The sequence below is a fragment of the Tamandua tetradactyla genome, chromosome 1 (genome assembly GCF_023851605.1).
Source record: "Tamandua tetradactyla isolate mTamTet1 chromosome 1, mTamTet1.pri, whole genome shotgun sequence".
Classification (NCBI taxonomy): domain Eukaryota; kingdom Metazoa; phylum Chordata; class Mammalia; order Pilosa; family Myrmecophagidae; genus Tamandua; species Tamandua tetradactyla.
Window position 1 is genome coordinate 140160504 of NC_135327.1, and position 14764 is coordinate 140175267.

The window sequence follows — 14764 nt, forward strand, 5'->3', positions numbered from 1 at the left end:
GTGGCCTAAGTAAGTTGAGACTCAGTAGGACTGAACTCTGCCCCTAACTGAAGCAGGGCAGTGAATCTTTGAACCCTGGAATTCCTGATAAAAGTACTCTTCATAGCTTCAAGGTAATTGAGAAGCTAAAAGTGGAAATAATGAATGACAATTCTTTTAGTTAAGAAAAACTAGCTTTAAGAAGGTCTTTCGAATGTTGAACTGTGTTCCAGTGGCCATGATCCTGAAGCCATGAAGAAGACTGTATAATTACATAGCTTTTACAATGTGACTGTGATTGTGAAAACCTTCTGTCTGATGCTCCTTTTATCCAGGGTACGGACAGATGAGTAAAAAGTAATAATAATAATAATAATAATAATAATAATAATAATAATAATAAGAGGGTGATAAAGGGCAAAAAATTGGGTAGACTGGGGGGCACAAGGATAGTTCAGTGGTAGAATTCTGACCTGCCATATGGGAGACCCAGGTTTAATTCCAGTCCATGTGCTTCCCCCAAAAAAACAAACAAGCAAAAATAAACAATCAAAAAACAAGTAAACAAAATTCAGCAAATAGTGCTGCTATAAATAACAGGATACTCACACGGAAAATAATGAAATGTGAACCCGCCATACAGCATACAAAAAAATAGTCAAAAATTGGGTAGATTGACATACTAGTGGTCAATGAGAGGGAGGGGTAGGGTTATGGGATGTATGAACTTTTTTCTTTTCTCATTTTCTTTCTTTTTCTGGAGTGATACAAATGTTCTAAAAATGATCATGGTGATGAACACACAACTATATGATGATATTGTGGGCCACTGATTGTATGGACTGTATGTCTATGAAGATTTCTCAATAAAAATATTTTTAAAAAATGAGAGAAATTAAGACACTGTCAGATAAATAGAATTGAGGGAGTTTATCACCATCAGACTTGACCTACAAGCAACACTAAAGGGAATTCTTCAAACTGAAAGGAAAGGACACTAAACAGCAGTTCAAAGCAAAACAAAGAAAGACCTCTGGTAAAGATAATCATTTGGGCAATTATAAATGCCAGTACTACTGTATTTTATTTTTTGGTAAGTAACTCCACTTCTTACTCCCTATAGGTACTAAAATGTAAATGCTTAAAAAGTAATGATAAAACTATGATTTTAGACATACAATTTACTAAGATATACTATGTAACAATACAAAAAAAGGTAGGGGACAGAGGAATACAGAAAGAGGTAAATTTATGCTATTGAAGTCAAGTTGTATCAAATAAATATGACTTATCTATTTAGGATGCTAAATTTTAACCCCATGGTAACCACAAGGAAAATATATGAAAAATTTATCCAGACAAATGAGAAGGCACTCAATATAGTACAATATAGGAAATCAAATAAACATGAAAGAGGGCATTAAAGGAAGAATTGAGGAACAAAAAAGGTATAAGACTTAGAAGACTAAGTAGTGAAATGGCAGAAGAACATTCTGCATTACCAATAGTGACTTTAAATGTAAATAGATTAAACTTCTACAGTCAAAAGTCAGAATGGGAAGAATAGATTAAAAGGCATGACCCAACTACATGCTGTCTACAAGAGATACACCTTAAATTCAAAGACATGAGTACGTTGAAAGTGAAAGGAGGGGAAAAAATAAATGATACAAAGTAGTAAACAAAAGAGAGTGGGGTTAGCTATATTAATATTAAACAAGAACAGACTTTAAGTCAAAAACTGTTATGAGGGATATACATATATATCAATCAACTAATAGCAGAGGCCCAAAATATATGAAACAGAGATTTGGAAAAGAAACAGAAGGTTCTACAATATAGTAGGAGATTTTAATGCACAATTTTCAATAACAGACAGAACATCTAGAGAGAAGGTCAATAAAGTAATACAAGACTTGAACAATATTCTAAACCAAGTTATCTAAGAGACATATATAATTTATCCAACAACAACAGAATACACACTCTTCTCAAGTACAAATGGATCATTCTCCAAGATTGACCATATCCTGGGTCACAAAAAAATCTCACTAACTTAAAAAATAATGAAACCATACAATGTTACTTATCCAGTGGCAAGGAAATGAAGCTAGAAATCAGAGACAGAAATGGAAAATTCACAAATACATGGGAATTAAACAAAGCATTCCTAAACAATGGATAAAAGAGGAAATCACAAGGGAAATCAGGAAATATCTTGAAGCAAATGAAAATTAAAATACAACATACCAAAACTTATAGGATGCAGCAAAAGCAGTTCTGAGAGGAAAATTTATATATCTAAATGCTTACACTGAAAAAGAAACAGATTTCAAATCAGACTTAACCTCAAAATTGGAAGAACTAGAAAAAGAAGAATGAACTCCATCCAAAGTGAGCAAAAGAAAAGAAATAGCAAAGATAAGAGTGGAGAGAAATGAAACAGAATTAAAAACAATAGAATAAATACACCCAAAAGGTGATTTTTTGAAAAGATCAATAAAATTGACAAACCTTGAGCTACAGTGATGAAGAAAAGAGAGAGAACACAAATAACCAAAATGAGAAATGAAAGGGGAACAGTACTACCAACACCACTGCATGCCAACAAATCTGATCACCCAGGTGAAATGGCGAAATACCTAAAAGCGCACAAACTACCTACATTGACTCAAGAGGAATAGATCATCTCAACAAACCAATAACTAGTAAAGAAATTGAATCAGTAACCAAAAACTTCCCAGGACCACACAGTTTCACAGGGAATTTAACCAATTATTCCAAGAAAAATTAAAACCAATCTTAACCAACTCTTTCAAAAAACTGACAAGGATGGCACATTTCCTAATGCACTCTATGAGGCAAACATCACTCTCATACCAAAGCTAGATAAAGACATCATAAAAAAACTAAAAGCCAACATCTCTTCTGAATATGGATGCAAAAATTTTCAGCAAAACATTAATAAGCTAAATTCTGCAGCACATTAAAAGAATTATAAACCCTGACTGACTGGAATATATCCCTAGAATGCAAGGGTGGTTCAACATAAGAATCAATTAATGCAATATATCACATAAGCAAAATGAAGGGGGAAAAAAAACACATGATCATCTCAATTGATGCAGAAAAGGCATTTGACAAAATCCAGCACCCCTTACTGATAAAAACACTTGGAGCACTGGGGATAGTAGGAAACTTCCTCAACATGATAAAGAGCATATAAGAAAAACCCACAGCTAACATCATACTTAATGGGGAAAGACTGAAGCTTTCATTCTAAGATCAGGAATAAGAAAAGTATGCCCACTGACATCTTCTTAATCAACACTGTACTAAAAGTTTTTGCCAGAGTAATTAGAAAAAAAAAAAAAAAGAAAGAAACATCCAAAATGGAAAGGAAGAAGTAAAATCGTCCTTATTTGTAGAAAAAACAATCTTGTACTGAAATGTCCACAACAAAGCTAATGAATGAACTCAGCAAAGTGGCAGGGTACAAGATCAACACCCCAAATCAGTAGTGTTTCTATACGCTAGTAATAAATAACAGTAAGAAGAAATTAAAAAAAAACAATTTCCAATAGGAACCAAAAGAAGCAAATATCTAGGAATAAATCTAACCAAAGATGTAAAGGATTTGTACACAGAAAATTGCTAAAAGAAATGACATTGCTAAAAGAAATCTAAGACATAAATAAATGGATGGTAATTCTGCATTCATGATTTGAAGACTAAACATAGTTAAGATGTCAATTCTATTGAAAGCAACTTATAGATTCAATGCAATTCCAATAAAAATTCTAACAACCTCCTTTGCAGAAATGTAATGAAATGAAACATCATCAAGTTTACATGAAGGGTATGGGGCACTGAATAATCAAAGCCATCTTGTAAAAGCATGATGAAGATGGAGAACACACACTTCCTGATCTTAAAATTAATTATGAAGCCATGGTAATCAAACAGCAAGCTATTGACAAAAGGGCAGACTGATGAAATCAAACAGAACTCAGAAATCAACTTTCACATTTATGGTCAACTGATTTTTGACATGGGGGCAAAGACCACTAAATTGGGAAAGTGGATTCCTTAACAAATGGTTCTGGGAAAATTGGATCTTCACTGGTAAAAGAATGAAGATGTACCTTTATCTCACACTTTATATAAAAATCAACTCAAAACAGATCAAAGACCCAAATATAAGAACCAGAAAGAGATAAATGGGATCTTATCAAAATTAAACTTTTGTACCTCAAAGGACTTAAACATGAAAGCAAAATGTCAACTTACAAAAAGGGAGAAAATATTTTGAAACCATACATCTCATAAGGGTTTAATATCCATAATATATAAAGAAATCCTTAAACACAACAAAAAGAAATCCACTTTAAAAATGGTCAAAAAAATTGAACTGATATCTCTTCAAAGAGGATAATTTCATATAGCTAATATATTTTTTCTATATATATTCTTTATTAGTATTATTTTCTATTTTTTATTTTATGTATTTATACTTTTATTGATTTTTTTTAAATTTCTTATTCTTACTATTCTTTTTTATTTACATTTTCTTTAATTTTTTTTAATTTCTGAGTTTATCTCAATATATTTTGAGGTGTCTCCTTCTGACTTTGGGGCATATTACTGGTAAAGTGTGTTTTTTTCGTTGTTGGCTTTTTCAAAAAATATATTATATTTTTATTTTATTATTATTATTATTTATTTAAATTGGTAGGGGAGGGGTGCATAAGCTGGGAATCAAGCCCAAGTCTCCCACGTGGCGGGCAGGCGTTCTGCCACTGAAGTATCTGTGCACTATGGCCTAGATTTTTTTTTTTTTTTTAACATGGGCAGGCACCAGGAATCAAACTCAAGTCTCTGGCATGGCAGGCGAGAACTCTGCCACTGAGGAGCTGTTGCCCACCCCAGCCTAGCTTTTAATAGACCCTCAACTTAAATTATACCCTACATGAGATCCAGACCTTGGTTTGATGGAGAATTACTGACAAACCAAGTGCAAAAGGAAACCCTCAATGCAAAACAAGTAAATTCAACACTTTAGACAAGTGAAGGAAACCAACTTACAAAATAACCTTATTAAAATAATCAATCACATCCCTTGAACACAACAGAAAATCAAAAACATGGGAAAGTCCAAGCAGAAATGGCCCAGTCAAACAACCAAAACACCAGAGGGAACACAGAATATGGAACAACTACTCAAGAATATTTATAAAGAAATAAAGGATATCAGCAAGACACTAGAAGCATAAAGAAGAATTTGAAAGATTAAACAGAAAAAATGGTAGATCTCAGAGATGAAAGATATAGGAGACCAAATTAGAAATATACTAGAGACACATGATAGCAGATTTGAAGAAGGAAGAATAAATGAGCTAGAAAACAGCACAATTGAACTAGAGTGCACAAAAGAACAAATGGCAAGAAAGATGGCTACAATGGAAATAGATCTTAGGGAAATGATGGACAAGAGGCACAAAAATAGAAGAACCATTCGTGCCCCAGAAGAAGAGGAGAGTGAAAGGCTGGGAAAGTTAGTTGAAGATATAATTGGAGAAAACTTCCCAACCCTTAAAAAAACATAAATAAGATTTAATTGACTGCTGAATCACTATGCTAATATTCCATCTAGCCTACAGTGTTTGGGAGCAGCTAGAAGGAAAAATCTGAGATGGTGAAAGAATAATGTATGACAAACTCTGGGATGTGGTCTGTAACTACTTGCTGAAGTGTACTCCAAAAATTATTGCTTATTTTCTTTCTTTGTTTTGTATATCTATTTTACAATAAAAAAAATGTTTAAAAAGATCCATGGAACTACACAATGAACCCTACGTTAAACCACAGACTATAGTTCATAGTACAACTGTAAAAATTTGCTGTCATAAACTGTTACAAATGTACCACACCAATGAAATGTGTTAATAAAAGAGTAGTATTTGGGAACCCCATATATCATTCATGATTTTTCTATAAACTGACAACTTTTCTAATAAAGAAAAGGGGGGGCATTGGTATAGGAAGGAAACTCTGTTTTACATAGTAAGAAAACACATAACTAGCAATATCTCATTCCAATCTGTTTCAAGCATATATTTAAACCTATTAATAGTCTGGCAAGAGTCCTTTCTACTGTGAAACTGCTTGCAACAAAAATAGTTTTTTATTCAATAAGCATTTATTGAACAACTATGGGTGAGCCTGTGAAGGAAAGGACACAAACTCTACCCTCAAGTGGCTTGCAGGCTGAAGTAAAGGACATATATCAGCAATTTAATGAATCTTACAAGAGCTAAACAAAGTGCCATGAGCACTGTGAAACGGTATATTTATCTCTAAAAGAAAAGCATAAATATGTAGCTGACTTTAAGAACACTATCTATAAATCCTGATGCCACTCTATATAATCCTTATACCAACATTCAGGAAAAAAATCATTAATTTGGAACAGGAGTTTATAAAAATTTCCACAGAGATTAATTTGCCTTTCCCTTTGGTAAAATTATTGTAAACAAGATTATGGGAAAAGCACAGAACAATGACAGCTATTTGCAATTTACCATTTCACTTAAGAACAATTCAATTATAAATTATTAAACTATTAAAACTGTTTTCCTAAGGACCTCATAGGGTTAATTCAGTACTAGCTACTTTGTGCACTTGAAATTGATGAAGCCTCATTTATTTTAAGAAAGGCAGTTTATTAACCCCACAGGTGATAGGTCAAGCCTACTTAAAATTAAGCCTAAGAGTCACCCCCAAGAGACCCTCTTTTGTTGCTCAGATGTGGCCTCTCTCTCCAGCCAACACAGCAAGCAGACTCACAACCCTCCCCCTGTCTACGTGGAACATGACTACCAGGGGTGTGGATCTTCCTGGCAGCGTGGGACAGAAATACCAGAATGAGCTAAGATTCAGCATCAAGGGATTGAGAAAAACTCTAGAATGAGCTGAGACCAAGCATCAAAGGATTGAGAAAACCTTCTCCACCAAAAGGGGGCAGAGTGAAACGAGACAAAGTGTCAATGGCTGAGAGATTCCAAACAGAGTCCAGAGGTTGTCCTGGAGGTTATTCTTATGCATTAAGTAGATATCACCTTGTTATCCAAGATGTAATGGAGAGGCTGGAGGGAACTGCCTGAAAATGTAGAGCTGTGTTCCAGTAGCCATGTTTCTTGATGATGACTGTATAATGATACAGCTTTCACAATGTGACTGTGTGATTGTGAAAACCTTGTGTCTGATGCTCCTTTTATCTACCTTGTCAACAGATGAGAGGAACATATGGAATAAAAATAAATAATAGGGGGAACAAATGTTAAAACAGATTTAGTTTGAAATGCTAGCGATCAATGAAAGGGATCATCAGTAAGGGGTATGGCCTGTAAAATTTTTTTTTTCTTTGTCATATTTTTCTGTTGTCTTTTTATTTCTTTTCCTGAATTGATACTAATGTTCTGGGAAATGATCATGACGATGAATATGCAACTATGTGATGACATTGTGAACTGCTGAATGTATGTGTTGGGAATGTTTGTGTTGTAATTTTTTTTAATTAATAAAAAATTTTTAAAAAAAGGCAGTTTACAATGGCCTCTCTGTTTAGCCATAATTTGTAAATTACTGTAATTTTTTTCCTTTCTACACAAGGTCAATCTTCTATTAGTAGCACTAGAAAATAAAATTTCCTTATATGGAAAATGAGTTACATTTTTCATAAAACCTCAGAAAACCGCAACAATTTTAATATTTTGTATTTATATTAAAAACGTCATTTTGTTACTAGAAAGGTTTCTTGCATATTTAATATTCAATTCAAATGTTTCAATAAGTAAAATACCATATCCCAACCCATGCTTACACTTATATTTTTCAAACTCATGATTTCAAAAATAAAAATCTAACTGAGCAAACTTTTCTTATGGTATAAATAAAACTTTGCTATATGTTTTCATCAATTTAATAAATGGGAAGTTTTTTAATGTATGTGGTGCTACTTTGAGTATATTAAAGAAAATTATCCATCTTTAATCTACCAAAATGAAGTTTATAAGCAAAGCTCGACAAAACGAATATAGAAAGGCAAGCAAATACTTAATATACAGAAACCAAATCTTAGGAAGAGGGCAGCAAGAGAAAACACAAGTGTCTGGAATCAAATAGATCTGGAATCAATCTGAGCCCTACCTTTATTAACTATATGACTATGAAAAAGTTACTTGACAAGTCATAAGTCTCAGTCTCCTTGTGTGAAAATATGGGTCCTAAAGTAGTCAAGACTGAATGAGACATTAGTGAACTGGCAAATAATAAGCACCAAGTGAATCTAGTTTTCCTTTAATCTTGTCTTTACTTTGACTTTCTATCTCTTAATTTTTTCCACTTCTATTTACTTCGAAATTGAAATTATTTCATCCAAACAAATAAATTCCAGAAAACTAAAATCTTCTTTAGTGCAAATATCCAAATATAGGGAAGGCGGAATGAAACCTTTTTTGCCATAGTACATGAAAATAACTTAGAAAATGTCCAAGAAAAATTTTAGACGCCAAGAAAACATATCATTACAATACAAGTAGTTAATATATACCACTCTCCACAGTGCACAGCCTTCAGCACACCAACAGCAGCTGTAGTCTGTCGTTCAAATCCTTGTCCTATATGATCTGCATGGGCTCTTGTCCTATCTTCAAAGAGCATTTCACGGGGCTCACTGGTTCGAGGTAGGTACTGCAGGTTTTTTATTTCATTGGTTGTTCTGTATTAAAAAATATATATATATTCACAATGTAGATTAACCTAACTACCACATGTATTGAGGTTTAACCGTCATCAAACATTTAATAATCACATAATTCAGACCAAAGGAAACTTTAAAACACTTTCTCCCAAAGTACTATTTTTAAAATTAACAAATATAAACGTGTGTGTGTGTGTATGTGTGTGTGTGTACACATACATACAATCCTTTCCTTTTTCCAAGATACCTCTCAAGGTGTCAAGTAATATATACTTGAATAAGAAGCTAAATTACAGATACTATGGATAATCCATGTTTTCCTGCACCCTTACTCTTTGACTAAAGTTTGGATCTAATCTATGAGACCACACCTCCATTCAGACCACACACCTAACATAGGATATATATCTGGAACAGGAAAGAAACTTTTAAAAAGCATCAATTAAATATTTCTAGAAGACTTAGTATATGCCAGGTATTATCTAGGCACTGGACCCAATGAATGAGACAGTTGTGAAGAAGACAGAAGAATGATACTTTTGCAGGAATTTATATTCTAGTAAATGAAGGACAAAAAACAAATAAATTTGCAAGAAAACACCTGGCAATAAGTGCTTCCACAAAGCATGTGTGATTCATTATAGGTGGAAAGGAAAATTTTGCCTCCAATATGACTGAAAAGCCATCTCCCACTAGCCGCCTCCTCTCCTGTCCATCTTCTAGAATCCATATGCAGACAGAAGCTGCTACATACTCAGCCTTACCACAGAAACCCTCTGCGATTTTGCTATTGAATGGGGAAAATGGTGAGAATAACTTTTCCTGGGAGTTATCTGATTTTTCTTCCTCTATGGTTTTTCTGTTGTTTCCAAAGATAACTTCAGATTGTCCCTATAATTTTATCTCCTCTCCTTCCATCCCCCTAGGGACCCTCTTTCTTATTAGTCCTGTACTTCCCACCCTCAATCCATACTACTTAATCCTCTTTGTGCATCCAGCATTACAATTTTATTACACATGCGTATGCACTCACATGATACACTAAACAGCTAACAGGCTTTCAAGCCCATAAGTTTTGACTCACTAACATCACATTCTAATGAATCAAGACTAGTAATATATTTAGCACAGTACTTAGCACAGCGTTTATTTTTTTAGCTGGTCAGACTATAATGTGGTGTGAAATTACCACTTATACCATGGATTATGAACCTTAAAGTCCATGGATATTCTTCAGGGAGCTGGTGAAACCACTTAAATTATATGTAAAAGTTTATGGATATATGCATTTTTCTGGAGAGAGGCTTTTAGATTCTCAAAATGATCCATAATCCTAAAAATGTAAGAACTCATGAGAAAGACATCAATTTTATCAATTACTACAAATACATAAATTAACTCATAAACACTTTACTCATCCAATAAATATTTTATTAAGCACCAGGTAATGTGTTAGGTGTTAAAGATACATAAATATTAAGCCCAACATAGTCCCAACTTTCACATAACCTACAGTTTACTCAATGACCTTTTTTTACCTGTTTTATGATTGTTTGTTTGTTTTTTGATTAATACTATAAACCACTGATACCACTTTTAGGTATTTAAAGATAAAGCCATTAACTTCTCCAGCATCACTCATTCTATTCATACCAATGTTAAACTACCGAGCATTTTTCCACACCTTTCTCCATATTCTCATAAATATGCATCTGCCCATATAAGTGTTTTATGTTTATTTCTTTTCATAAAAATAGACTCATACAGACACGTTACATTTTGCTCTTTTCAAACATAATGGACATCCTTCCAGGTCAATAAGTAACTCATTTATTTTAACTATTTCACTACATTCTTTTATGCGAATGTACCAAAATATACTCAACCATTCCCTTCTTGATGGGCATTCAGGCAGTTAAAATGTTTTTGCCATTTGTTGTGATTAATTTTCGTACACATTTACCTTTATTATTTTTAATTCTTGAGATACATGCCCAAAAGTAGAGATGCTGGATCAAAGAGTATACATATATTAAATTTTAGGAGCTACTACCAGGTTATTTTCATAGAATAATTATAGTTGTTCACCTTTATATCAACATCAAAAACCCTGCTTCCTCACATATGTACTTGCCTGTACTATTACTGTTTGATTAGTAATTTTTGCCAATGTAATAGGGAAAATCAGCAGCTCATTAGTTTTAATATACACTTTGCTTAACTGCCTGAGGTCTTTGTTTTTCTAACTTTGTTTTTATTGTGAAATATAACATATATACAAAAAAGCCATAAATTTCCAAATACATTTTAACAAGTAGTTATAGAACATGATTTTAAAGTTTGATATGGGTTACAGTTCCACGATTTTTCTTTTTTGATTCTAGCTAAGACACTGGAGCCAACAGAAATATCAGTATAATGTTTCAGCAGTCATCCTCAATTGTTAAATTCTATCTTCTTGTTATATTCCTCCTTCCCTTTAAATAACACATATACACAGAAGCAATAAATTTCAAAGTATATCACACAACCATTAGTTGTAGAACAGATTTCAGAGTGAGGTCTATTTTTATATTAGGTTGTTCATATTTTTCTTGTCAATTTGGGGGTACTCTTTGTATATTGAGAATGTTATATGTTTAAAAAATCACAGTTGCTAACTTTGTGGTTGATGGTCTTATCTCTCACAACTAGTACTGCCACTATAGTTTTTATCCTGCTTACAAAGATCTCTTCCAGTCTTAAAACCTTTATTCTAGTATTTTTATTGTTACATCTGTTATGTTTATAGCACTCATTTCTTGTATGAGTTAAGGGCTCTAGTTTTGCTTTCTTTCAGATGAACTGCCATTTATGTCAGTACTACTCATTAAATAAAACTTCCCTTTCTCAACCAACTCCAATATTAGGTTCCAAATATATTTAGAAATATTTCTGGACTAGCAATAAAAATAAAAATAAAAATAAAAATTTGAATCCAACATACCTTTTCCTTTTGAAAGGTGACTTTGGCATATCAGCCACAGGGATCATTTGTTCCCCTGGACGTACCCACATAATGGGACCATCATCACTATCTTTTCGACTCTCTAATTTTAGACTAGACAGTGTCCCCCACGGCAGTGTACACTAGAGACAAATAAATAGAAATCAATTATTTTCCAAATGTATCTTCAAATAAACATTAAAGACTACAGTCCTCCACAAATGTACCTTTATAATTATAAATTTAATATATACTTATAATAAAGTCATACATTTCTCTTCCAAAAAAATCTGCTTCAAACACACCAAGAGAGTAATTATGCTTGGATGGACTCCCCTCCTCCAGTCTCCCTTTGGCATGAGTCACTGCATTAATCATTTGTTATTCTTCCTTCTACCAAATAAATGGGTTTTATTATTTTTGATAAGTTGGAAAAATATTATTTTTGATAAGTACTCCCCATGAGAACCTATAAAATGAATAATTAAATTGAAGTTTTAAAAATAGAAACCTCTTTAATTAGTGATAATCAGAAACTAACACCACCAACAAAGAAAGAAAGTCAAGACAAAATCAAAATTTATTTCTGTTTAGTAGCTTCTTGGAGAATTTTCTGGCCTAAATCAGAGATTAAAATCTTTAAAAGAAAAAAAAGATAACTGGTCGTGGAATGTTGAGAAATTAACATTAATTTAAACGTTGAATGAACATTAAAAATTACTGACTCTAAATGCCTTATTTTATGGGTGAGGAAACTGAAGCCCCAAAATTTAAATGGCTTGCCCAACCCAGCAAGGTATAGCTAAGGCTGAAATAGAGATGAACAATTTCCCAGGCCGGTTTTCCACAATGCCAAACAGCTATCCCCCTTGTACTAAATATTTTAGTTTAATAGACATCTTTTCCATACTTCTGAAATTCTTTCATGCTCAATTTACAAAGAGCTGGTATATAGTTAGAAGGTCATTTCTTAAAGTGGCAGTAAAGAGGTGACAATTATTTTCTGCTCTACCACTTTATTTTGCCAATATCATTAGTACCTGAAAAGTTACACACAAAATACTTTGTTTCCCATTTCTTCCTTTTCTTCACTTCAAATGAAATAAAAAATTTTCAAATTCTTAAACAGCAATTATTTGTATGAAGGTAACATTCACAACATACTACTTTCTCTTACTTTTAAAAATGGTGAATCTTCCAACATGTCAAGGAATTCAGGGAAGTAATCTCCTACTTCTTCATCAACTGCTCCCACCAAGCTGATTTGTCGCATTGGGCCAGCTCTGTAAGTACCATGAGAATATGTTCTTTTTACCTAAAGGGCATAGATTTAGTTAAAAGTTACACATAAGATAATATTATTGTACAACACTAAAATATATTGTTTCAGGATATTAGAATGTGAGGAAAGAAAACAAAACAAAAAAAGCATTTACTAAGAGTAACAATAAGGTTTTAAAAAAAAAACACTAATCAAGCTAATTTTACTTTCTCTAGCTATTCCTATACACTGCTTATGAAAGAAGAATTCAGATAAGCAACATTAATTCTAGACAACTGACTATAATTTCTCCATATACTATAGAAGTTCATTATCTGATCTAACCTCACTGAAATTGTACTCAAAGCTGGTATACCTGAATTTTCCCAAAGTGGTGGTTCCTATCTTCTTATCAGATTTTTCAAAAGTAGACCCTCTGGAAAAATTACATTTAACCACCACCTTAACGGTTATTTGTCATGTCTAAAGACCACCAGGGATGATCTTCTTTTCTAGAATCTCACCAAATTAATTAGGACCCTGTTTAGGTTTCTATGATTAACTCTAGAAATGTAAAATTAACTCTAGAAATGAAAAATACTAGATTGAGATCAGGAGTCCTTGTTTCCAAATCCACTTTTGCTATCTACCAGCTATGTGACCTTCAGAGATCATTTAAATCACTTAAATCATTTAATTTCCTTAACCGGAATGTTTGATCTCAAACTGCTAGAAAAAAACAATGATTATATAAAGCAAGCTGCCATTGTGTTAGCTAACAGGTAGCATTCAAATACCAGCCAAAATCTGAGCCCCAAATCTCGGGGTTTGTTTACATGAAACTTAGCCCCACAAAGGATAGGTCAAGCCTACTGAAAATTAGGCCTAAAAGTCAACCCTAAGAGAACCTCTTTTGTTGTTCAGATGTGGCTTCTCTCTCCAGCCAGCACAACAAGCAAACTCACCGCCCTCCCCGTGTCTACATGGGACATGGCTCCCAGGGGTGTGGACCTTCCTGGCAACATGGGACAGAAATCCTAGAATGAGCTGAGACTCAGCATCAAGGGATTGAGAAAACCTTCTCGACCAAAAGGGGAAGAGTGAAATGAGACAAAATAAAGTGTCAATGGCTGAGAGATTCCAGAGTCGAGAGGTTATCCTGGAGTCTATTCTCACACAGTAAATAGATTCACCTTGTTAGTCAAGATGTAATGGAGAGGCTGGAGGGAACTGCCTGAAAATGTAGAGCTGTGTGCCAGGAGCCATGTTTCTTGAAGAGGATTGTATAATGATACAGCTTTCACAATGTGAATGTGTGATTGTGAAAACTTTGTGTCTGATGTGTCTTTTATCTACCTTATCAACAGATGAGTAAAATATATGGAATAAAAATAAATAATAGGGGGAACAAATGTTAAAATAAATTTAGTTTGAAATGCTAGTGATCAATGAAAGGGAGGGATAAGAGGTATGGTATGTATGAGCTTTTTTCTTTGTCTTTTTCGTGCTTTTTCTGAATAGATGCATATGTTTCAAGAAATGGTCGTGATGATGAATATGCAACTATGTGATGATATTGTGAATTACTGATTATATATGTAGAATGGCATGATCAAAAGTTAAGAATGCTTGCATTTGTTTAGTGTTTTTTGGTATTAAAAAAAATTTTTTCTAATTAATAAAAAATATATTTATCAGCCAAAATAAAGCAGCCTGTACCTGCACCTCAAGAGCATGACTATGTGAATTTTTACAAGTACATTTAAATCCTGACAGA

The 14764-nt window shown here is 33.2% G+C and overlaps 1 protein-coding gene across 1 annotated transcript in view; it reads right to left on the reverse strand.

The window, feature by feature from the left end:
* The window catches only part of RSBN1L (round spermatid basic protein 1 like), a 121864-nt gene that overhangs the window by 12558 nt on the left and 94542 nt on the right, over window positions 1-14764 (reverse strand). The window contains exons 4-6 of the mRNA XM_077155077.1: window positions 12904-13041; window positions 11727-11869; window positions 8591-8758 (exon numbers count right to left, since the gene is read on the reverse strand). Coding sequence (XP_077011192.1) covers window positions 8591-8758; window positions 11727-11869; window positions 12904-13041 — 449 coding nt within the window. The remainder of the gene's footprint in view (window positions 1-8590; window positions 8759-11726; window positions 11870-12903; window positions 13042-14764) is intronic.